At 41.1% G+C, this 25742-nt stretch overlaps 1 protein-coding gene across 7 annotated transcripts in view; it reads left to right on the top strand.

Annotated features, from left to right (window-relative positions):
- Positions 1-25742, top strand: part of SFMBT2 (Scm like with four mbt domains 2) — a 279053-nt gene that overhangs the window by 224813 nt on the left and 28498 nt on the right. For all 7 annotated transcript variants that reach the window (XM_068276048.1, XM_068276051.1, XM_068276049.1 and 4 more), the window contains 4 exons: positions 1803-1916; positions 6563-6605; positions 11080-11150; positions 13815-13954. In XM_068276048.1, the coding sequence (XP_068132149.1) occupies positions 1803-1916; positions 6563-6605; positions 11080-11150; positions 13815-13954 (368 nt within the window). The remainder of the gene's footprint in view (positions 1-1802; positions 1917-6562; positions 6606-11079; positions 11151-13814; positions 13955-25742) is intronic.

Raw genomic sequence — 25742 nt, 5'->3', positions numbered from 1 at the left:
TAACACTGTGGTCCTCAAGTGGTTAAGCCACCAGCAAGCAAAATAAATACTCAAAATAAATTAGATATTACTTTTTCACCAGCTTTTGGGTAGTTTTTCAATTGAATAAAATGCTGAACATTTTGTTAAAAGAGAAGATGAAAATTATTTCCTAGGAGATAACTTTGGTGGAAAAGTGAATTGCATATGGCCCCGTGGCCCATATTCATTTTTTCTCCTAAGTGATATTTTCACAGCTTGTTGTAAAATGTTTTTAAACCATCAGCAAGCAAGAAAATACTCAAAATACTTTTGATAGTACTTTTTCACCGTTTAGGTACTTGTTCAATTGTAAAATTCTTAAAAGTTATTATAAAGAGAATAGGAAAATTATCTCCTAGGAGATAACTAATGGCCCAATTATGGCCCTAATTATTCAATTCACCTTTTCTCCTATGTTTTCACCCATGTGATATTTGCACATTTTGTCAATAAAATGTTTTTTTTAGCTACCAGCAAACAAGAAAATACTCAGAATAGTTTTGAAAGTACTTTTTTGCCTACTTTTTGGTACTTTTTTTCATTTGCAGAGTACTAGAGAGTTCTTTTAAACAAAAGTTGAAAAATTATGTCCTAAGAAAACTTAGGAGAGAAAGGAAATTGAACCAGTACCTGGTTAGACATAGTTATAATGGGAACTATATGCAAGTGGTGGCACATGCAGTCACATGCCAGGGAACACTCCTGTTTGTTGTTTTATATTTTGTTTTTAGAGAGTGTGTAACTAATATTCGCCTTGCCTGTTGGTCTGTAGCTATTATGTATGCTTGCCACTGCCTTTGTCGGTTACTACTAAGCCCCCTGGTTAATACATGTGGAGGAAGCATATGTGATATATATTATTAGGAACACATTTTCCACTTTTGATAAGTAAAAAAAAAAGACAGCTGCTTTTGATGGACTCATTTTTTTCCTTCTGATTCAGTGGAAACCAGTGGCATAGCCAAGGACCTTTGGCCCCAGTGTGACCTTTGTTTTATATTGGACCCCCTCACTTAATCTATATATAATTGATAAAGAACACCATAACCAAGCTGTAGAGTTAGGGCAGGGAAGAGAATACTTTGATAATATTACCACTATTGCAAGCACAGATAGCAGTGACTGATCAATACCAACATAGCACCAATGAAGAGCTAATACAGTGTTTGGAGGAAGGCCCCTGGTGGGCCCCTTTGATCCAGGGGTCCCGATGTTGCAACCTTTGCATCCCTTATTGTTAAATGCCACTGTTGGAAAGCAGATTACACTTTTTTTTCCTTTTTTTGCGCATCATCACTACAAATTATCCACTGAGTCAGTGATGATTATCTGAAAAGTATATCATAGATATTATCAGGCTTCTAAATATGGTCTTAGACAGATCATTAACAGCATCGCATATTAGGGACAAAGTCATGAAAATAGAGTGAGAGTCATGAAATAAAATATATATATGTAAAATATTTCCCAGCAAAATGTTATTCTTCAGGACCTATAGTTATAGTGACCACATAGAGCACTCCTGAGCCATAAAGGCACTCATTAACCAGTATTTTGACTTGGGGGAGAAAGTTCTCAAACACTATCATCCTCAGTTGTCTTTTCTACCATGACACAAAATCCTTTGGTTAGATTTGTTTCCCCATTCCAGAAACTGCGCTGTTAAGCAATGAATTTATAATACTAAAACTCCTAACATAAAAATATTGAAGCGCTGATTCATATTGTTTGTAAGCACATATTTAGGTAACAAGATGCATTTTCACAACGGTTTATTTCAGGTCTGCAAAAGCCTCCTCCAGAGTATATTACTGATGTGGAATCTATGAATATTTTCCCTGTTGGCTGGTGCGAGGCAAATTCCTACCCCCTGAGCACACCACAGAGAGCGGTGGGTAAGTACATGCGTAACAGCAATACTCTAGTGCGGAATGCAGCATATCGCCATAACTGTACTACAGGCACACATCCAAACAACATATGTGAAGAGCAGATCTGAAATGTCGTTCAGCAGATTCTTTTGTCTTTAGACAGCACAGTCAGTAGTCGATTTTTCCTTTCTCTCTTGAACACTAAAACTGCAGCAAAACAATAAACCTGATTAGTTACAATATTAAAAAATAATAATCATATAATTAAATAAACAATCATAGCTATTGCAATTGCTTACAGACACCAAGGAGCATTCTCTGGGATATATATAGCATTGCAAATGCTGTCCTTACCAACCACAATTGAGCAAACCCAGGATCTGATAACCATAATCTGGCCTTATACACTTTACAGACACACTGGAATCGCATTAAACCAATTTCTTGCAATTATTAGACATATGTAGCCTTATTTACATAGTGACATGTATGTTTTCACTAAAAACAATGTCAACCCAATTTGTGTTTTCAGCATTATATTAATCTGTTGAAAATGCAATTGATTGGATTGGGCAGCCCAAAAGTATGTTTTGTTTTTTTTGTTTTCTTTTTTTGTTTTTTTTTAGTGATTTGGATATGCAAGCAATATATGCACTGAACATTACACAGTTATCATTATTTAGCATTTATATAGTGCTGACATCCTCTGCAGTGCTTCACGGAGTTTAAAGTCTTGTCACTAACTGTCCCTCAGAGGAGCTCACAATGTGATCCCTACCATAGTCATATGTCCATTGTAGTCTAGGACCAATTTAACAGGAAACCAAGTCTAGGACCAATTTAACGGGAAACCAACTGAGGTATCAGAATGTTTTTGAGATGTGGGAGGAAACCGTACTGCCCAGAGGAAACATAGACACAGAACATACACACTCCATGCAGACGGTGCCCTGGCATATTTAATATGGGTCTCTGGCTTGATTAATCTAAAAGGTTGATAAGATTAACTGGCATATTGACTGCCATGCAATTGTTATTCTAATTAGCGTCATTTTATTTATGCTTGTCGTGGGCACCAGTCTGGGTGTTGTTAAACTTATGGAATTGCTAAGAGTTATTTCATACTTGCCCGTACCCACCTTGCGATTTTTCAGATGATTTTTCAGATGGCCGGTGATTTTTTTTTGAGTGACGAACGATCCTTTCCACGTTCTCGCGACGTGGGTACAGGTGCGTGATTACGCAAATGATGTCTAGCGATGCAGGGCGATAACGACTGTCATGGTGGATTGGATGTTTAAAGAGAACCTGTACTGCAAAAAGTGTTCCTAGGGGGTACTCACTTTGGGAGGGAGAAGCCTCTGGATCCGATTGAGGCTTCCCCTGTCCTCCTCAGTCCCACGGTGGTCTCTTTAGGCCCCTCCAAAGCCACAGCCGACAAATTGTCAGGCTGTGGTGCACGCGCTGTAGCGCCTGCAATATTTACCTTCCCCAGCTCCAGCGCAGGTGCAGTAGCGGCTCCCGGGCTTGGATCAGGCAGAAATAGCCAATCCCAGTCGGATCCATTCGACTGCGCAAGATCCAACTGGGATTGGCTAATTTCGCCTGATCCGACACCCGAGCTGAGAGCCGCTACTGCGCCAGGGCAGGTAAATATTTCCATGGCCAACATTCGGTGCGGCCCAAAGAGACCAACGTGGGACCGAGGAGGATGGGGAAATCCTCAATCAGATCCAGAGGTTTCTCCCTCCCGAGGTAAGTACCCCCAAGGAACCCTATTTTCAGTACAGGTTCTCTTTAAGATTCCTAATGACAAAGTACAGCGATTACTTGACTTCCCGTTTGCACCCATTGTGTGCATTTGCATGATGTCATGTGCACCTGCCCACAGGAGTATGGATCAGGGAGTGCTCGTCATCGAAGGACACCGCTGGGATCCATCTTCCTGGGTCGCGGGGTGAATATTCAGCTGAAAGAGACTGAAGCGAGTATCAATTTACTTGTTTAACATGCAGTAATGTTAATCAGTATAACCGCTGCTATAACGCCGCTAACCCGCGGCAAAACGAGGGGTCTTTACCCCCCAAATCCCCCCTGCAAAATCCATGACTTTCTTGGTCGTGGATTTTGCTGCTCATGGAGGCAGAGCTATGAGCTGAAGCTCTGCCTCCATGCGCGTCAAACGCCTCTGCCCCGTCTCTCTTTGTGAAGGCAGATTGAGAGGGGCGGGGAGAGGCGGCGATCAGCAGGGATTGACGCGCTGAGAGGCAGAGCTACAGGGCTTAGCTCTGCCTCTTCAGGAAGCACTCCCCCTGAGCTTACAAAGGGGATTTGGGGGATAAAGACCCCTTGTTTTGCTGCTGGATAGCTGTGTTTTAGCAGCGGTTATGCTGATTAACTTTACTGCATGTTAAAAAAGTAAATTGATACTTGCTTCAGAGTCTCTTTAAGACTTGCTTGAACTTTCATCATGGTAGCCCTTGCTTGTGTAACTAGCAGCTGAGTATAGGAATTCAATAAATACTGTGCTTAGCATTTGCTGAAAATGATTTTAACTGTACTTAGATTAGTTCATCAGCTCCCCTACATTATTACTATTTTCACTGTGTCATAAAATAAAACCTGAGAAGTTGTCAAGACATTTTAGAGGACATTAGTTAATGAAATCTGTTTTGTCTGTAGTCATGATTGTCCATGGAAGAAATGCTGTCACTGGCTGTTTAGGTGACTGATAGGATAGTTTTGCCTGTGGCACCTGCTGTGTCCATCTTTCACCATATTTCTCATCTTAGATTCCTCCTGCTGCCTGTGCTCTGTGCAACTAATCGCTGGCCCCCAAAAGGGAGAAACATGTAGTGTGAGAACCAAAACAAGAGTTCCACATTCCTCACTTTCACCAGTGTGACTTCTGCTGGCCCTGTAATTGTAACCGAGTTCAATGCAGCAGCGTACAAGCTAAGCCTAGTGTGAGATTCCCAGCCATTCCAGCACATTGATGCCTGGTGAAAATGTGCAAAGCTCTACAAACTCTGCATGTTTGAAATATGTCTTTTCTCTGGCTTTTATTACTAAGCCATTAAACGTAAGTTAAATGGAGCGTTAAACAGATCTCAGATTTGGATCCCATACTGATATAAATTACAAGGTATCACAGCCAATTTAAGCTTTTCCTGCGCTCCTGTAAGTGGCAGTAATGCACACAGATTTTTCACTTTGAGCAGACGCAGCCTGGCAAGACCATATGATCCGAGCAATTGGGAGAGTTATATTGGCAGGAGTTCCTGAAGCTGTTATGTAATTAGAGATACTGTTCAGTGTATACAGTGGATGATTCATGCAGGACTGCTGCAGATCACTGACTACGCTGTGAATTTACTCTGCATGTGGTAAGCAAACCTCCCACGTGCTCCGCACACAGCACTGAGGTACATGCTGACCGCTTATCAACATATGGAGCGGATTTTCCTGCTTTATATATGAAGTGGATTGTTAATAATTAGTGGCAAAAGAGACGCTATGTTTCTATATCACCCCATAGCAGCAATTAAACCTATATAGATTTATTTTCATTGATGACTAAGGGCTGAAGCAAGTTCCTGAAAGTGCGGCATGAATGAAACATTGCAGCCTATTCAGATCACTTCACCAGGGGGGCATTACTATATTGTGAGGCCCCCCACCCCTGCAGAAATTTGTTGCGTCTTCCCATCACATCATTTAGCTATCAAGGCTAGGGGGTCCAGCAGCTGAGAATTAGAGATTACCTCCTTCTAACAGTGGGTCCTCTTCAATGGTTTTCAATGTACAAACTCCATACAGGCATATCACTATGCGGCTTCCATCCCTGCATGTCTTGTGACAAGGATGGAAGCTGCATGGTGATTGGCTATACAGCTCTTGTACACTGAAGGTGAGTGATGAGGACCTGTCCTGCCATTAGAAAGAGGTCATGTATAACACTCTGCATACTGGATCAGGCCCCTCTAGCCACTCCCCCCCCCATGCAATGACGGGGCCACAGGAGCTATTGTTAAGCCCCTTCACCATACTGCAAACAAAGTAAAATCAAAGCATAAAATACCTAATCCAAGTGCACTATAAACGGAAAGTCTCCTGCGGTACAAGTTATTGAATATCAGCCATGTGTGGTCTGCACTCACTAACTCTATGGTAATTGTTCCATGTGTTTTCTCTTGCTGTTTTGAAAAATGAAATGTAGAAAACTGTGAAATGAAAGCTAATTTTTTTTTTGTGGTATTGGACCCTATTTATGTAGGTCACCTGTGTCAAAATTGTTTTCATAAAACGTATGTTTGTATTAAATACGTAATGTATTGGTTGGATTTAAAACAACCAATTAGTAAGTAAGTGATATTCAGTAAGTTCATATGTAGCTTTAATTTATATCTAATGTAGTGAAGACAAGCTCAGAAGCAGAAATTTTTAAAGGAAAGCTAACCTTTCACTGAAACAAATGATATAACTATCAGTAATACACACATCAATTTGCAATTTACCACTTTCTTTTCAGGTGCTCATTCAGATCAGCTGCTATAGGAGCAGCTTGTTTATTCCCATAAAATGTTATATATTCTTTAAACACCAATTTAATTTATGACTAAAACAGTGTTCCTAAACTTTTATGTGTTTTATTTTTATTTATTTTTTAGTGAAAAAGAAGAGAAAGATTGCAGTTGTACAGCCAGAAAAACAGTGAGTACTGTTACATAGTTACATAGTTATTTTGGTTGAAAAAAAGACATATGTCCATCGAGTTCAACCAGTACAAAGTACAACTCCAGCCTGCTCCCTCACATATCCCTGTTGATCCAGAGGAAGGCGAAAAAACCCTTACAAGGCATGGTCCAATTTGCCCCAAAAGGGAAAAATTCCTTCCCGACTCCAGATGGCAATCAGATAAAATCCCTGGATCAACATCATTAGGCCTTACCTAGTAATTGTAGCCATGGATGTCATTCAACCCAAGGAAAGCATCTAAGCCCCCTTTAAATGCAGGTATAGAGTTTGCCATAACGACTTCCTGTGGCAATGCATTCCACATCTTAATCACTCTTACTGTAAAGAATCCTTTCCTAAATAAGTGGCTAAAACGTTTTTCCTCCATGCGCAGATCATGTCCTCTAGTCCTTTGAGAAGGCCTAGGGACAAAAAGCTCATCCGCCAAGCTATTATATTGCCCTCTGATGTATTTATACATGTTAATTAGATCTCCTCTAAGGCGTCTTTTCTCTAGACTAAATAAACCCAGTTTATCTAACTTTTCTTGGTAAGTGAGACCTTCCATCCCACGTATCAATTTTGTTGCTCGTCTCTGCACGTGCTCTAAAACTGCAATATCTTTTTTGTAATGTGGTGCCCAGAACTGAATTCCATATTCCAGATGTGGCCTTACTAGAGAGTTAAACAGGGGCAATATTATGCTCGCATCTCGAGTTTTTATTTCCCTTTTAATGCAAAATTTTGTTAGCTTTAGCTGCAGCGGCTTGGCATTGAGTACGATTATTTAACTTGTTGTCGATGAGTACTCCTAAGTCCTTCTCCAAGTTTGATGTCCCCAACTGTCTCCCATTTATTTTGTATGGTGCTAGACCATTGGTACGACCAAAATGCATGACTTTACATTTTTCAACATTGAATTTCATCTGCCATGTATGTGCCCATATAGCCATCCTATCCAGATCCTGTTGCAATATGACACTATCTTCCTGAGAGTTGATGATTCTGCACAATTTTGTATCATCTGCAAAAATAGCAACATTGCTCACTACTGCATCCACTAGGTCATTAATAAATAAATTGAAGAGCACTGGACCCAGTACAGACCCCTGTGGGACCCCACTGCTAACAGTCTCCCATTTTGAGTATGATCCATTGACCACAACTCTTTGTTTTCTGTCCATTAGCCAGTTCCCTATCCAAGCACACAGACTCTTCCCCAGTCCTTGCATCCTCAACTTTTGCACTAGACTTTTGTGGGGAACAGTGTCGAAGGCCTTAGCAAAGTCCAAGTATATCACATCTACAGCATTCCCAATATCCATATTAGCATTCACTACCACATAAAAGCTGAGCATGTTAGTCAAACAGGACCTGTCTTTAGTAAACCCATGTTGATGCTGAGAAATAAGATTATTTTCTACTATGAAGTCATGTATAGTATCTCTTAGTAACCCCTCAAATAGTTTGCATACAACTGATGTTAAGCTTACAGGTCTATAATTTCCTAGAACTGATTTTTTGCCTTTCTTAAATAATGTGAAAACGTGGGCTGTACGCCAATCCACTGGGACTCTGCCAGTTGAAAGAGAGTCACAAAAGATAAGATAAAGGGGTTTATCTATAACTGAACTTAATTCCCTTAGGACCCGAGGATGCATGCCATCCGGGCCAGGTGCCTTGTCTATTTTTAATTTATTTAGTCTTGCCTTTGTTATTTACTTCTGTTTACTTCATTAGAGGTTTAAATGGACAAAAGTACAACACAGTCCATAAAATATAACTTTTACTTCCTTCTTCAGATAGAACAGTCCATTTCAGTTTGTGAATTCATTAAAATACTATAATTTCTGCTTGACGATACACATAGAAACTCTATTTCACCTAACGTATGTTTCACAGCTATCAGCCCCCTTAATTAGATGCATAAATCATATCCACTGCATCTTTTCAAGCAGTTACATGAGACAAAATATTATTTGACCTTGCAAATGTTACCTGTATCGTGTATACAATAATCATGTACATGCACCATTAGTGTTGCATGTTAGAAGATTGAGCTCAATCCTGCTGGCATCCCTGTGAGAAACAAGCACTGTACATATGCATTGCTCTAGTATACATGTGCCTGGTAGCTCAATCTCCTCACATCCCATGCATTGCAAAAGGAGATGCCAAGCACTAGAGCAAGAGGTGAGCTGTGGCAGGACTATACACTTTGCTGGACTTTGATGGAGGAAGTAAGAGAAGCACTCCTACTGCTGTTCCCGATACTTTGCATAGACCGTCTGAGCTGGGGGAGCACAGGACAGGGTGGGAAGCACTAACCTATACTATGGGGTTATCTGGCTACATAAACTGATGGGGTTCATTTGGCTACCTATACTGGGGGGGGGGGGGGCTACATCTGGCTATATCTGGATACCTATACTGCAGGAGACATCTGGCTGCCTATTCTTGGGTCAATAAAGATATCTCAATGCGGCAACCCAATGATTATAGTACCAGGGAGGCAACCAGTCAAAACCCTCATCCACCATAGGGTCACTTCACATAAGAACAGAAAGGTTGGGTCTCTACCTGGATTTAAGGCCACTTGGCCAATTTATTACAAGTACCACAGTGCAAAGCACAACATTTCGACCACAAGGTCTTTTTCAAGTGCTTGAAAAAGACCTTGTAGTCGAAACGTTGTGCTTTGCACTGTGATACTTGATGCGCTATCTGTCCCAGGAGAGGACGTCAGGATGTGTGCTCCTAATCCCTAGATAGGTTTGATGCAATGAATGTTTGCATGTCTGCACTATGCATGTTACAGGGCCAGAGTTAGGACACCTATGTTTACCTGGGTACTTCTGCGCAGTATAGGTGACTAAGCATAAGAATGCATTCTTCTGTGAACTAAGACCCCGGCTTTTCTGTAGGGATAACAGGGGTGCCTGGATGAGTGAATCTGTGAATGCATTTGTTTGAACATTTGCATGCGAGAGTGCGAAGGGTTAATAGATTTTTGCTGTTTTCTGGCCACACCCCCTTCAGCACCTCCCTTTCCTTTATAACTTATTTTAATGTCCTAACTAGAGGCGATGTGCCTGGATATATATGTTTTTTTTTCGTGCTGCAATAGGGCACGCCCCCAGCAGACACATTCACTGACTTTGGAAAGTTGGTCACATGAGAACTATGTGAAAATCAGGACACGCCCATGATAGACATTTCACTGGCTTGGTAAAGTTGGGCGCAGGTCACATGACAACTATGGCATCAAACATACCCTATTTACCTTGTGCAGGGAATATAGAGCAGAATTGCAAATCATTTTCAATTGCTACATTGTAATTTGTTTTAAGATTCATTAAAAAAACAATCCTAATCTTTAAAAAGAAAAGAGTTGCTTGGTTCCCATATCCAAATGAATGTGTCTGAATCTCACCAAAGAGACACAATTAACAAAGTAGACATAGCTTAGTGCATTACATTTCCATCTCTAGTGCCTTTTTCATTAGTAGACATTAACACAAAGAAGCCCATAAAACAGACTTCCGTCCATTACATGCAACATTAAAAAGCAAATATAACTTTTCAGGGTGGAATTAGTGTTGTGATGATGATTCTAACACTGCATTTATTGATGCTGTAAAGCTGAAAAGCTGAATGGAAAGCAAACCAGTACCAGGGGCACAGCTCACTGGCAATATTGTTTTATTTTAATTTAGTCAACTTGGCAAAATTGATGCCAAGCAGACGTTGAAAATCATTTTCAGTAAATGCATCACCGATGCCCGAATTTAGTGTAATTTCCCTGTAATAATGGAAGAAATCTGCAAAACAGGTATTTTGAGTGCGCTAGCTATTTAGGCGAGCCTTGCACATTTTTTAGAGCTGCAGTTATAATTATTGTAATTAAATTGTTCTGTGTCGTCTTAAAATTGAATAAAGTCAAGTAACATGCAACTTCATAAAGCCATCTGCATGATTCTGTTACAAACAAATGATATCCTTGAATACCTTCTGTTTTTAATAGCATCCATGTGGCTCAGAGCTCATATGAAGAACAAAAATCTCACATCTTCTCTTACCTACATGATAAACGCCAAACACCATTATCTGCTGTTTTAGACACTGAATTATTGCAGGACTTGGCACTTGTAGATACATGTAAAAAAACAAAAACTAAAACTCGGTATCATTAATCATTTTGTTTAAATATTGCATGTTATTTAAATATCTTTCTCATCTGGGGTTGGTTTACTAAATCCCAGTACAATTAATTATCTTCCTCTGTGATCCTGAGCTTGGGAAGCATTGGTAAATCTGATACAATGTATGACATGGCAATGACTTTTATTATTTCATTCTATTAATTTAGGTTGTCTCTCCCTTTTCTGCCTTAGCTGAAGGACAGCAATGCAAAACAAAACAAAATCATTCTGAACTTATGTTTCTACAGATTACCAACCTCAGTGCCTGTGAAGACAATACCTCATGACCCTTGTCCATTTCCCCAGTCTGATCCAACAGGTACAGACAGAATTTGAATAGTTATTCTATTATTTCCAAAAACTATATAGTATTAACCACTTGACCACTGAGGTTTTCTTTAACCCATTTAGGACCAGAACAATTTTCAGCTGTCAGCGTTCCTCCCATTCTTTTGCCAATAACTTGATCACTACTAATCACAACGAAATGATCTGTATCTTATTTTTTTCACCACCAATTAGGCTTTCTTTGGGAGGTACATTATGCTATGAATTATTTTATTCTAAATGCATTTTATTTAGAATAATAAGGAAAAAATGGAAAAAAAATCATTATTTCTCAGTAACTATTTATGTATTTTTTAATGTATTTTTTTATACAAAAAAAGGGTTTGGGTACTATGATCTAATTAAAAAGTCAGCGCAGATCATAAGTGAATCCACTGTTTCACAATGAATCGTCTTTCACCAATGTGGTCATAAATTCTCATATCCAAGTGGTAGACCGTCACCCAAAGGATTAGAGGGAGCTTACCAACTGCTGACAACCCTCGTTATAAGGTTGTATGTCTCGCATTCAGTGGAAAAAGGGACCAGGAACCACCCAGGATCCAAGACTTCCAAAAAGCCTTATATTGGTTCGGGTACACCATCCGGAGAATCAGAGCCAGTAAAACATGCATATAAACGGTAGATCTAAGTGTAACCCGTTTATTAAAAACCATAGCACATAGCCATAAAAGATAAATAAAATTCAATAAAACTTACATACGGGGCCCAAGAAATGGGAACACTGAAACAATATTGTGCTTGGATCCTGGGTGGTTCCTTGTTCCTTTTTCCACTGAATGCGAGACATACAACCTTATAACGTGGGTTGTCAGCAAGTTGGTAAGCTCCCTCTAATACTTTAGTGACGGTCTACCACTTGGATATGAGAATTTATGACCACATTGGTGAAAGACGATTGATTGTGAAACAGTTTATTCACTTACAATCTGCGCTGACTTTTTAATTAGTTTTTATATGTGTGGACTTTGGACTCTGTCCTTTCTCAGTAGCGATCGAACTATTGATTCCCTTGGCGCTGATTTTTTGCTTTGTTGGGTACTATGATCGAGTGTGGGAGGGAAGTAGTTAATTTTAGATGTACATGTTGGTATTTTTGTTAAATAAATGTATTTAGATATAGTTTTACTATTTGGCCACAAGATGTCCTCGCGCATTATTTCCGATTCGTGTACGTGAATCGGAAGTAATGCGTGGCACTGTAACTCCAGGAAGATACAATGGTACAGACATCTAATAGATGCCGGCGTTCATTGACATGGGGACATAGCTTAATGAATAGGAACTGGGTTCCCATTCCTTCATCTCCCTGCTAACAGGCGGCTATGGGAGCGCATGCGGGAGCAAGCGGTGGCTGCCTGCCACTGAAAACGAGTATTCACAGCCCTGGGACTTCCCAGACCGTGATTATACTGCACCTGGTGCAGTAATGTATTATTAAGTACTTTACAGAGAAAACTATTTACAACTGTTCCAAAGAGGCTAATTTCCTAATGTTCCTATCAGAGTAAAATAACATGCAACCAGTTTGGTTAGTCATCAGCAAGGCTACCAGTAGACTTCTAGTATGGGGAAGGAAACTCATATAAACATGAAGAGATCATACAATCCTCCATAATGACGGCATTGATTCAGACTCAGAACATTAGAGATTGACTTAACTACTGTACTACCTTATGTGATGTGAGGATTTTAAGTCCTTTTATTAAAGGACCACTATCGCGAAAAAAAGTAGGCAGTTAAATTTTACAGAGCCAACAGGTTTTGGGCCAGCCCATTTCCTCATGGGGGATTCTCAGGGTTTTCTTTGTTTTCACCAGCATTTCATGAACAGCAGTTTAACTGCAAAATTAGTAAGATACAAGCCAGCCTCCTTAATCACTTACACACTATCTTGTCAGTTAGACTTTGCAACTGCTGTTCAGGAAATTCTGTTGAAAACAAAGAAAACCCTGAGAATCTCCCATGAGGAGATGGACTGGCCCAAAACCTGTCGGTTCTGTCAGATTTTAACTGCCTACCTTTTTTCGCAATAGTGGTCCTTTAAACATGTGCATGACAGAAAATTGTTGCAACAAGCAGGATTCTAAACTTAACACCAAATCTGTTTTACCTGGACAAATCCATGTAACCACTTAGACATGAAGATCTGAACTAAAGTCCCTAGTTTTTGGAACTATTCTAGTTTTGTTTTGTTTTTAAAGAATTGTATAGTGCATTATTAGAGAATATACTTCTTATGATCATATAAAGCTACCTTTAAAAATAATTTCTGATCTGACATTTATACCATTCTTGATGATTTTAGTATGTTTATCATAGAAAAAAGAAAACTTAAATTTTTTAGTAACTAGGTTTGGTCCATGAGCTGCAAATAATCCCAAATTGATGCTGGATTATGCAAAATTTGATTTTGCATGAAAATCTATGCTACTTGAAAATGGAAATTGATTGGCCCATTTTCAAACTGCATAAATTTGCTTATAAATCTTGCATAATGCGGTGTCAACTCAGAACTATTAGCATCTCATTGATCATCCCAATTGGTAGCCAATATTCAAATAAAAAATAATGCTGTTTGATGAGAACATCATCATTATTGTAATCCTTCCTGTACACTGTTTTTTGTACCTAGGAACCAGCAATGGAAAGTATTGTTGTCCTAGGTTGTTCATCAATCACCGCTGCTTTTCAGGACCTTATTTAAATAAAGGGCGAATAGCAGAACTACCTCAGTCAGTGGGTCCTGGGAAATGTGTGTTGGTTCTTAAAGAGGTATGTTGCACAAATAATATTTTGAGATTTTAAATATACTGTATTATTTTCCCCGATATATGTGTATTTATGTATAGATATGTGTGTGTATATATATATATTATTTTTTGTTATTGTTTTTTTCATTATATTATAAATTATCATGTTCATGTTTGACACACACTTGATCTATGTGCTTTGTTTCTCAGTATTACCAAACACACAAAGGGAAATACTTACTTCCCAAACAGTTCTCTGCTGCTTATATAAAGCCTGCAGGCTGCTTGTAAGCCAATAAGAAGTGCACACACACGTTACACCTAGTCTGCAGTAATCAATTAAGCAGAGGCTGAGCAAATTCAGCCAGTCGTTGGAGAGGGTTTCAGTTGCATATAGACAATGGCTATATGGCCAGCAGGGGGCACCAGCGTGCAGGATATTCCCTCTCATCTGCCCCCCTCCTAACTAAACTGCATGGGAATCTACAATAAAATTAAAAACAATGGTGCACAAGCCAGCCTGGGGCCCCAGGAACTCTCACTGCCTGGGGCCCCAGAACCAGCATGCAACACCATATGTGAGCGCAGCCAAGCCCTGGATCTGGCATGCTGGTCAAAATCAATGTGATCGTGTACAATCACAGGCGTGTAAAAACGTACACGATTGAGGCAAATTTTTACGCAATTTTACCATGATTTTAATACAAGCGAATGGGAATGATTTTTAAAAAGCACTCAGAAAGTGCCAATCAATCGCAAATGCTCAGAAAAGTGCTTATAGTGTGTCTGAGCCCTAAAAGAACATTTCCAACAGCCAATGTGATGCATTTAGTGAAGACACACAGAATAGTGTTGAGCGTAATGACTCGTAATTTACGAGTAGTTGTAATTATGAGCCGTAATTATGCACTACGACATTATAGGGGCACAGAGAAGAGTGTTAAGCTCGTTATTCAAAGTTAGGCAATTTGTGGCTGAAATAATGTAATGCTATTGCAAGGTCTTTGCAATAAGGGAAGATCTTTCACTGTTCACAAACATTTACCAATTAAGCCAACAGATGGTACTGTGTAAAACTGAACATTCATTTGTATTATTTCACGCATTCTTATTTGTAATAACTTCAGTGTTTAATTCATTTTTAATACTAAACACAACAAGGAAATAAAATACATCTGCTATACACTTTTCTTTAATCTAGGAATAGCTATGTTTAATTTACAATTACGGCTTTATTGTGCATTAGAATTGTCATACCAGTTTAATAGAAGTCCCTTAGTTTTATAAGTTTCCTGTGAGTCACTTTCTCTGAGGGACAGTCTTAACAACATGCTTGAGAAAGTACAGTTCTAGAAATTAATAATGCTGATCTTTTTTGGCAGAGTGAATAGCAGCTAGAAAACTTAGATATCAGAGCATAACTAATAAACCAAAATTTACAGACCTGCCCAAGAGAGCAGTCTCTAATGTTTTTATGGCTAAATATGATTTTGTTTATTGCTTTATAGCTATGCGTTTTAATGGTTAGAAATATGTTCTGTAAAGTAGAGAGCAATTTGTTAGCCCTGTGTTGCTTTAATAAAAAGCAAATGTAATTGTTGTAGCATAGCCTGCATGTTATACTTTATAGCAGGACTTTAAAAATTGTGGGGTATTAGCCAAAGTTCAGTTCTGCAGATGGTTATGTGGTTTTCCTTTTATATGAGGAAGGAATATGCTTTATTTGAATAAGATGTTTGCATTGCTCTGAAAGCTATCGTACCAAGAATGATTGTGCAATTAAATTAAAACTCGAGGATGGGCTAAAACATATCCTCCTAATTATATATTTAGTTATTGCAATTCATTTTTTAACTAAAACAGAAGTCAGCCGCTAAAGGCGCTGTTGTTTATTATTATGACTCAGATCCTATGCTTTTTAAACCATTTAATGACCTACAGGGCCACATTCACAATAGTTTGGTAAAGTTGCTGTGCGCAGAGAGTGTACGGCAATTTTACCATTACTTACGCTGACGAGGTAGCAGACGTTGTGCAATTAGTGTGACCCATGTTACTTATGTCACAGGAGATTTGCTATGGCGATATGCATTGCACTGCTTGCAAAGCATGTGTTATGCTGGGTACACACGATGCAATTTCCCGCTCGATCGCCAGGTCAATCGATTATTGTTCGATCGGGTCTCAATCAATACAGCCTTCGATTTACTCATGTTAAGTATACAAAATCGATGGCTGTATCGATCAAAACCCGATCGAACATGTCGGACATAATTGATCGATCCCGCGATCGAGCGGGAAATCTCATCGTGTGTACCCAGCATAATGTTGGGAATATTCCATGCAATTTTCCGTCAGAGGGGTCAATAGATAATTTCCAACATGTCTGATCTGATTTCTGATCGTTTTTGTGATTGATTTGTATAGAAGTGATCAGAAAATCGATCAGAAAAAAGATCAAAATCAGATTGGATCTGTCGGAAATTGTCTATTGACCTATTGATCTATCTGACACGAAGTTGCATGGTGTGTTCCCAGTATAACAACACTTATGTTAGCTAGGTAACGCAAGCCAGGTTAATTGCGCAACACATGCTACCTTGTCAGTGTAGATAACAGTAAAATTGCTTTGTGCTCTCTGCAAAGCAATTGTGGTTATTTGTTCTGAGCAACAAATTGGCATGGGAAAACTACCACATATCTTAGGAAACCTCTGCTATTTACAAAAAAAAGGGGGGGGGGGGGTGTATGTATGTACAGAGGCAGAGAAGGCCTATTTTATGTGCCTTCAAGGATATTGCACAGAAAATTGCAAAAATGCAGGTCTTTCCATTTACAGCATTGTGAATTTCCTTAATGTTATACACACTGTTGCAGGATCATCACTATGGGTCATTTCTTGAACTCTCAATAGTTACAGTGTCCAGACAAGTCACAGTGTTGTTTATTGTCTGCTCCAATTTGCTGCATATGCAAACTTAGTAGAATAAACTCAACAACACAAGGCATTGATGCTGATGATGAACAGTAAATGGTACTCTAGTGCTATACTATCAGGGGCGTCTCTAGCCATTTTGTCACTCCAGGCAAGAAATCCTGTGCCCCCCCCCCCCCCCCGATTGCCCCCAGCCCCATACCCCCCGCCCTCATGTGGTGAACCCCACCCCCAAGACCCCCGAAAATAATAATGCAGCAGCGTTTCACCAGAAGATACACTTATTGCGGCATGGGTTTACCAGAAGATAGTTGTAATGCAGCAGAGCGTTTCACCTTAAAATATACTTATTGCGGCATGCACTCACACACACCACACACAGTACACACACACTATACACACACTATACACACCGCACGCACCATACACACTATAATACACAGTACACACACACACACACACACTATACACACACACACACACACATGGAATCAGGGCCACTGGGTCAGCCAGGATGCATATAAAAAAAATTATCAAGAGCAGCAGATCTGCAGATGGCACTCACTGTGAGGTGTGTGCGTCGCCTCTGCTGCTGCCTGCTCTGCAGATAGTTTGTGCGCACACTGCGCACGCAGTCATGTGTAGCCAGCCGGTGGTACCACGGCGTTGGTCCCTGCGTCACGCATGGTGCCTTCAAGCACGTGTGACAGGCGCAGTGTTGCCAACCTTTCGATTTAGTTTTTACTGACAAAAGTCCAAAAATTTACTGACAAAGGCAATTTTTTACTGACACTTTTTTTTTTAAGGCTACGTTCACAGTGGGGCATTGTGGTGATGTATAATGGTCACATTGTGATGCTGCTTGTTGTACTGCAACACTCCATATATGCAACATTCACAATGTGACGGGTGCATTGCAGTATACAGTAACAGCATGTGGCATTGTAACCCACTACATGTAGTGTGTTAAAGCAAAATGTGCATGTCAACAGTGAAGCATACTTTTCATTAATTGTATGCTTCACTGCATGTGACAGCACTCAGATAACGTGAGGCGCCGCTTTCCCGATCCATTGCGCTCACCCACTGTGAACCTTGTTTTCTGCTGCCAGGCAAAGACACTAGAGAGAGGCAGTTAAAAGAGACAGCTAAGGAGACAGCTGGGTGAACTGGCAGAGAGAGACGGCACGGAGCAACAGCCGAGGGACAGAGAGAGATAGACACCATAGCCTTAGAGACAGAGAAAGACAGCTGGTGGATAGAGACAGCAGAGAGAGACAAAGTTTGTGCAGAGAGAGAGAGAGAGAGAGAGAGACAGCTGGCACAGAGGGAGATAGCTGGGGGAGAGAAAGACAGAGAGAGAGACAGCTTGGGGATGCAGAGGGGCACAGAGAGAGAGAGAGAGACAGCTGGTGGATGGAGATGGCAGAGAGAGACAGGTAAAGGGCAGAGAGACAACTAGAAGCAAAGAGAGACAGCAGAGAGGCAGATAGACAGCTGGGAGAAAGAAAGAAAAGAAGATCAGGGTGAGAAGAGGCAGGCAAAGAGGAGAGCTAACTAGACCGCTGGCTGCTACAGACTGTCTTAGTAACCTCTCTGTCCCTGGACACAGATCAGAGGTTCTCCTCCCCCAATGTTTGTGCAGAGAGAGCAACAACTAGTGTCCCAGCTCACTGCACAGTCCTGTCAGCGTCAGATGTCAGCTTAGTACTTACAGCTTGCACATTGCAGGGCTGCAGACTGTCAGGCAGTGGGCACATGTCCGTGGCAGAAGCAGAGCCCCTCTCTCTCTCAGCAGCAGTGTACACACACGGGACAGTGCACTGCTTGCTGAATATGTGCTGAACATGGCTCTGTTCCCCCAGGAAGCTGTGGCAGCAGGACCGTACTGCGTACTATCCCATCCTTACTCCCCACATGAAACTGGCGCGCCTTATGAGTGGAAGCCTCCTGATTGGGCTGATGTGGCTGTAAAGGGGCGGAGCAAGAAGAAAAGTAGTCGCTTGTGAAGAGGCTAAGTGAAAAGAGGCTGACATGCGCTCTAATCAGGGAAGGGAACTATCTTGCTACTTTTTACGGGCACATGCATGCAGGGAAAACTAATGTGCTTGCTGTTCGCTCGGAGGAGAGGAGAGGAAGGGGGCGGACCAGTAGGCGGTGCCGGGCACAGGCTGAGCTGCCTGTCACAGCCAGCACCGACCTGGCTGGCTGAAAGAAGAAAAAAATAAAATAAATAAACAAACACGCACAGAGAGCGGCGAGAGGGCGCCCACTTTCACCCAGGGCGCCATAGGCAAAAATGTATAGTTGCCTAGTGACTCAGACGGCCCTGTATACTATGCAGAGAAGCAGCAGTGCTGCTAAATGTCTAGTGTAATATGTCATCATTGCTAATATATTGGAAGCACCACAACTCAAAGCAATGATACATTAACACCACTGGTCCTTGTCTGAAATAGACCCTGCCTGACCCCGAATCCTATCTGAGTAGCTCTGTTGCACTTATTTAGACAGCATAGGCAATAAGTCAAAAAGGAATGACATATAGGAGATATGTAAACACAGAACAAGACTGTATTGAAATATTAGTTATGCTGTATTCTGTACTGCTTTCATAGTAACAAATATTACCTATTCAACTATTAAAATGAATAGCAGAAGATTTAATCGCAAGTGCTGCAAGTAACAATAAAATATAAATCATTTGTTTCTTGGTGATTAGATGACACTGCCAATCTAAACCGCAAACAGATGTAAATGGCAGAGATTCACACAACCATGAAATAAATATACTACTTTTTCCTCGGGAACGATTCTACGTGTGCTTTCTAAAATGTATGATCTAATTAGCGCTTTTCGTAACATTTCTTTTTACCTTTGGCTGAGTTCTAGAAGCATTTCCGGCATGATGAACTCCAACATGCACATTTGTGCAGTGATTCTGCACAGCAAAGACTAATTATGGCAACACCGTCATATTTTTATATAAGAAATTTGTTTAAAGAGACACTGAAGCGAAAAAAAAATATTATATAAGTGTGAATAACATTGCATAACACAGCATATAACACTTAATGCTTGTACATTCATGAGACTGTGGAGACTTTATCTATCATGTGTAATGTTTCCAGTGCTTCTCCATAGACTCCTAAATGGCTCTTAATAGTCATATGATGGTTTGGTTAGCAGTAACACCTCCAGGTGTAAACAGATATATTGTTTGACCTTAAAACACAGCTAGCCTTTATAAGAGCTATATTGTGGTATATTTGTAATAATTTATAGCAACAACCTTCAAAGATGCAGCCCCATATCAAAGTATCACCAACATTTTCCTTGTACTCAGACTGTCTTAAGGTCAGAAAAGTCACAACTCTTTTATCTGAAGCATCAATCAAATTCATTCTAGGAATGATCCATGTAAAATAGGATATTCCAAAGCAGATATCAGTTTATTTAGTAAAATTCCTCTTTAGGATAATTCTTGGAGAAGCATGGGATCAGTTTGTTCAGGTAACACTTTTTTTAAAGTCTGTGCTTGGCTGGTCCCAATCATGCAGTCATTCTGCTTGTCCACTTATTATGTATGCCTAAAGAGAAACTTTACTGAATATAACTTAATGAATGCAATTGTTTATATTTTACAATATTGATTTATAAATTATTCAGTCAGTGTTTTACCAATTTTAAAATCTTTCCTCTCCCTTATTTACATATTTAAATTTATGGATGTGAGATCCTGCTGGCAAGGTGCGGAATGTTAGTTTGTTGTGTGTTCCAAAATGGGCAGAAACAACGCATGGTCTCCCAGAGTGCTCTGGGGCAGACGACCGCATAACTAAATAGCCTAGGCTAAACATCACAGGGAGGGCAGTGATACATACCACTATACAGAAATATATTGATATAGGAAGTCTTTCTGATGCTGAGGAATGCAGGATAAGTAATGTAAAAATTGGTATCCTAAATAATGTATTACATTCTACTACATGTCAGTGCAGTGCCTCTTTAACCACTTGAGGACCTAGGGCTTTCTACCCCTTAAGGACCGGCCACTTTTTTTCCATTCAGACCACTGCAGCTTTCACGGTTTATTGCTCGCTCATACAACCTACCACCTAAGTGAATTTTGGCTCCTTTTCTTGTCACTAATAAAGCTTTCTTTTGGTGCTATTTGATTGCTCCTGCGATTTTTACTTTTTATTATATTCATCAAAAAAGACATGAATTTTGGCAAAAAAATGATTTTTTTAACTTTCTGTGCTGACATTTTTCAAATAAAGTAAAATTTCTGTATACATGCAGCGCGAAAAATGTGGACAAACATGTTTTTGATTAAAAAAAACCCATTCAGTGTATATTTATTGGTTTGGGTAAAAGTTATAGCGTTTACAAACTATGGTGCAAAAAGTGAATTTTCCCATTTTCAAGCATCTCTGACTTTTCTGACCCCCTGTCATGTTTCATGAGGGGCTAGAATTCCAGGATAGTATAAATACCCCCCAAATGACCCCATTTTGGAAAGAAGACATCCCAAAGTATTCACTGAGAGGCATAGTGAGTTCATAGAAGATATTATTTTTTGTCACAAGTAAGCGGAAAATGACACTTTGTGAGGAAAAAAAAAAAAAAAGTTTCCATTTCTTCTAACTTGCGACAAAAAAAAATGAAATCTGCCACGGACTCACCATGCCCCTCTCTGAATGCCTTGAAGGGTCTACTTTCCAAAATGGGATCATTTGTGGGGTGTGTTTACTGTCCTGACATTTTGGGGGGTGCTAAATTGTAAGCACCCCTGTAAAGCCTAAAGGTGCTCATTGGACTTTGGACCCCTTAGCGCAGTTAGGCTGCAAAAAAGTGCCACACATGTGGTATTGCCGTACTCAGGAGAAGTAGTATAATGTGTTTTGGGGTGTATTTTTACACATACCCATGCTGGGTGGGAGAAATATCTCTGTAAATGACAATTGTTAATTTTTTTTACACACAATTGTCCATTTACAGAGATATTTCTCCCACTCAGCATGGGTATGTGTAAAAATACACCACAAAACACATTATACTACTTCTCCTGAGTACGGCGATACCACATGTGTGGCACTTTTTTGCACCCTAACTGCGCTAAAGGGCCCAAAGTCCAATGAGTACCTTTAGGATTTCACAGGTCATTTTGAGAAATTTCGTTTCAAGACTACTCCTCACGGTTTAGGGCCCCTAAAATGCCAGGGCAGTATAGGAACCCCACAAATGACCCCATTTTAGAAAGAAGACACCCCAAGGTATTCCGTTAGGAGTATGGTGAGTTCATAGAAGACTTTATTTTTTGTCAAAAGTTAGCGGAAAATGACACTTTGTGAAAAAACACAATTAAAATCAATTTCCGCTAACTTTTGACAAAAAATAGAATCTTCTATGAACTCACCATACTCCTAACGGAATACCTTGGGGTGTCTTCTTTCTAAAATGGGGTCATTTGTGGGGTTCCTATACTGCCCTGGCATTTTAGGGGCCCTAAACCGTGAGGAGTAGTCTTGAAACGAAATTTCTCAAAATGACCTGTGAAATCCTAAAGGTACTCATTGGACTTTGGGCCCTTTAGCGCAGTTAGGGTGCAAAAAAGTGCCACACATGTGGTATCGCCAATTGTGTGTAAAAAAATCAAAAGATTGTCATTTACAGAGGTATTTCTCCCACCCAGCATGGGTATGTGTAAAAATACACCCCAAAACACATTGTACTACTTCTCCCGAGTATGGCGATACCACATGTGTGGCACTTTTTTGCACCCTAACTGCACTAAGGGGCCCAAAGTCCAATGAGTACCTTTAGGATTTCACAGGTCATTTTTGTTTCAAGACTACTCCTCACGGTTTAGGGCCCCTAAAATGCCAGGGCAGTATAGGAACCCCACTAATGACCCCATTTTAGAAAGAAGACACCCCAAGGTATTCCGTTAGGAGTATGGTGAGTTCATAGAAGTTTTTATTTTTTTGTCACAAGTTAGCGGAAATTGATTTTAATAGTTTTTTTTCACAAAGTGTCATTTTCCGCTAACTTGTGACAAAAAATAAAATCTTCTATGAACTCACCATACTCCGTACGGAATACCTTTGGGTGTCTTCTTTCTAGAATGGGGTCATTTGTGGGGTTCCTATACTGCCCTGGCATTTTAGGGGCCCTAAACCGTGAGGAGTAGTCTTGAAACCAAATGTCGCAAAATGACCTGTGAAATCCTAAAGGTACTCATTGGACTTTGGGCCCCTTAGCGTACTTAGGGTGTAAAAAAGTGCCACACATGTGGTACCGCTGTACTCAGGAGAAGTAGTATAATGCGTTTTGGGGTGTATTTTTACACATACCCATGCTAAGTGGGAGAAATATCTCTGTAAATGACAATTGTTTGATTTTTTTACACACAATTGTCCATTTACATAGAAATTTCTCCCACCCAGCATGGGTATGTGTAAAAATACACCCCAAAACACATTATACTACTTTTCCTGAGTACGGCGGTACCACATGTGTGACACTTTTTTGCAGCCTAGGTGCGCTAAGGGGCCCAACGTCCTATTCACAGGTCATTTTGAAGCATTTGTTTTCTAGACTACTCCTCGCGGTTTAGGGCCCCTAAAATGCCAGGGCAGTATAGGAACCCCACAAGTGACCCCATTTTAGAAAGAAGACACCCCAAGGTATTCCGTTAGGTGTATGGCGAGTTCATAGAAGATTTTATTTTTTGTCACAAGTTAGTGAAAAATGACACTTTGTGAAAAAAAACCAATAAAAAATAATTTCCGCTAACTTTTGACAAAAAATAAAATCTTCTATGAACTCGTCATACACCTAACAGAATACCTTGGGGTGTCTTTTTTTCTAAAATGGGGTCACTTGTGGGGTTCCTATACCGCCCTGGCATTTTACAGGCCCAAAACCGTGAGTAGTCTGGAAACCAAATGTCTCAAAATGACTGTTCAGGGGTATAAGCATCTGCAAATTTTGATGACAGGTGGTCTATGAAGGGGCGAATTTTGTGGAACCGGTCATAAGCAGGGTGGCCTTTTAGATGACAGGTTGTATTGGGCCTGATCTGATGGATAGGAGTGCTAGGGGGGTGACAGGAGGTGATTGATGGGTGTCTCAGGGGGTGGTTAGAGGGGAAAATAGATGCAATCAATGCACTGGGGAGGTGATCGGAAGGGGGTCTGAGGGGGATCTGAGGGTTTGGCCGAGTGATCAGGAGCCCACACGGGGCAAATTGGGGCCTGATCTGATGGGTAGGTGTGCTAGGGGGTGACAGGAGGTGATTGATGGGTGTCTCAAGGTGTGATTAGAGGGGGGAATAGATGCAAGCAATGCACTGGCGAGGTGATCAGGGCTGGGGTCTGAGGGCATTCTGAGGGTGTGGGCGGGTGATTGAGTGCCCTAGGGGCAGATAGGGGTCTAATCTGTTAGGTAGCAGTGACAGGGGGTGATTGATGGGTAATTAGTGGGTGTTTAGGGTAGAGAATAGATGGAAACACTGCGCTTGGGTGGTGATCTGATGTCGGATCTGCGGGCGATCTATTGGTGTGGGTGGGTGATCAGTTTGCCCGCAAGGGGCAGGTTAGGGGCTGATTGATGGGTGGCAGTGACAGCGGGTGATTGATGGGTGGCAGTGACAGGGGGTGATTGATGGGTGATTGATAGGTGATTGACAGGTGATCAGTGGGTTATTACAGGGAAGGACAGATGTAAATATTGCACTGGCGAATTGATAAAGGGGGGTCTGAGGGCAATCTGAGCGTGTAGGCGGGTGATTGGGTGCCCGCAAGGGGCAGATTAGGGGTCTGATCTGATAGGTAACTGTGACAGGTGGTGATAGGGAGTGATTGATGGGTGATTGATGGGTAATTAGTGGGTGTTTAGAGGAGAGAATAGATGTAAACGCTGCGCTTGGGTGGTGATCTGATGTCGGATCTGCGGGCGATCTATTGGGGTGGGTGGGTGATCAGATTGCCCGCAAGGGGCAGGTTAGGGGCTGATTGTTGGGTGGCAGTGACAGGGGGTGATTGATGGGTGATAGGTGATTGGCAGGTGATTGACAGGTGATCAGTGGGTTATTACAGGGAAGGACAGATGTAATTAATGCACTGGCGAATTGATAAGGGGGGGGGGTCTGAGGGCAATCTGAGCATGTGGGCGGGTGATTGGGTGCCCGCAAGGGGCAGATTAGGGTCTGATCTGATAGGTAACAGTGACAGGTGGTGATAGGGGGTGATTGATGGGTGATTGATGGGTAATTAGTGGGTGTTTAGAGAAGATAACAGATGTAAACGATACATTTGGGAGGTAATCTGACGGCGGGTTTGCGGGCGATCTAATGGTGTGGGTGGGTGATCAGATTGCCCGCAAGGGGCAGGTTAGGGGCTGATTGATGGGTTGCAGTGACAGGGGGTGATTGACGGGTGATTGACAGGTGATTGACAGGTGATCAGGGGGATAGATGCATACAGTAAACAGGGGGGGTGGTCTGGGGAGAATCTGAGGGGTGGGAGGTGATCAGGAGGGGGCAGGGAGCAGGGGGGGGATAAAAAAAAAATAGCGTTGACAGATAGTGACAGGGAGTGATTGATGGGTGATTAGGGGGGTGATTGGGTGCAAACAGGGGTCTGGGGGGTGGGCAGGGGGGGGGGGGTCTGATGGGTGCTGTGGGCGATCTGGGGCAGGGGGGGGGAGAAATCAGTGTGCTTGGGTGCAGACTAGGGTGGCTGCAGCCTGCCCTGGTGGTCCCTCGGACACTGGGACCACCAGGGCAGGAGGCAGCCTGTATAATACACTTTGTAAACATTACAAAGTGTATTATACACTTTGTATGCGGCGATCGCGGGGTTAACAT

The sequence above is a fragment of the Hyperolius riggenbachi genome, chromosome 3 (assembly GCF_040937935.1).
Source record: "Hyperolius riggenbachi isolate aHypRig1 chromosome 3, aHypRig1.pri, whole genome shotgun sequence".
NCBI classification, from domain to species: Eukaryota; Metazoa; Chordata; class Amphibia; order Anura; family Hyperoliidae; genus Hyperolius; species Hyperolius riggenbachi.
The sequence above is the reverse complement of the archived record's forward strand: the minus strand, read 5'-3'. Positions and strand labels throughout refer to the sequence as shown.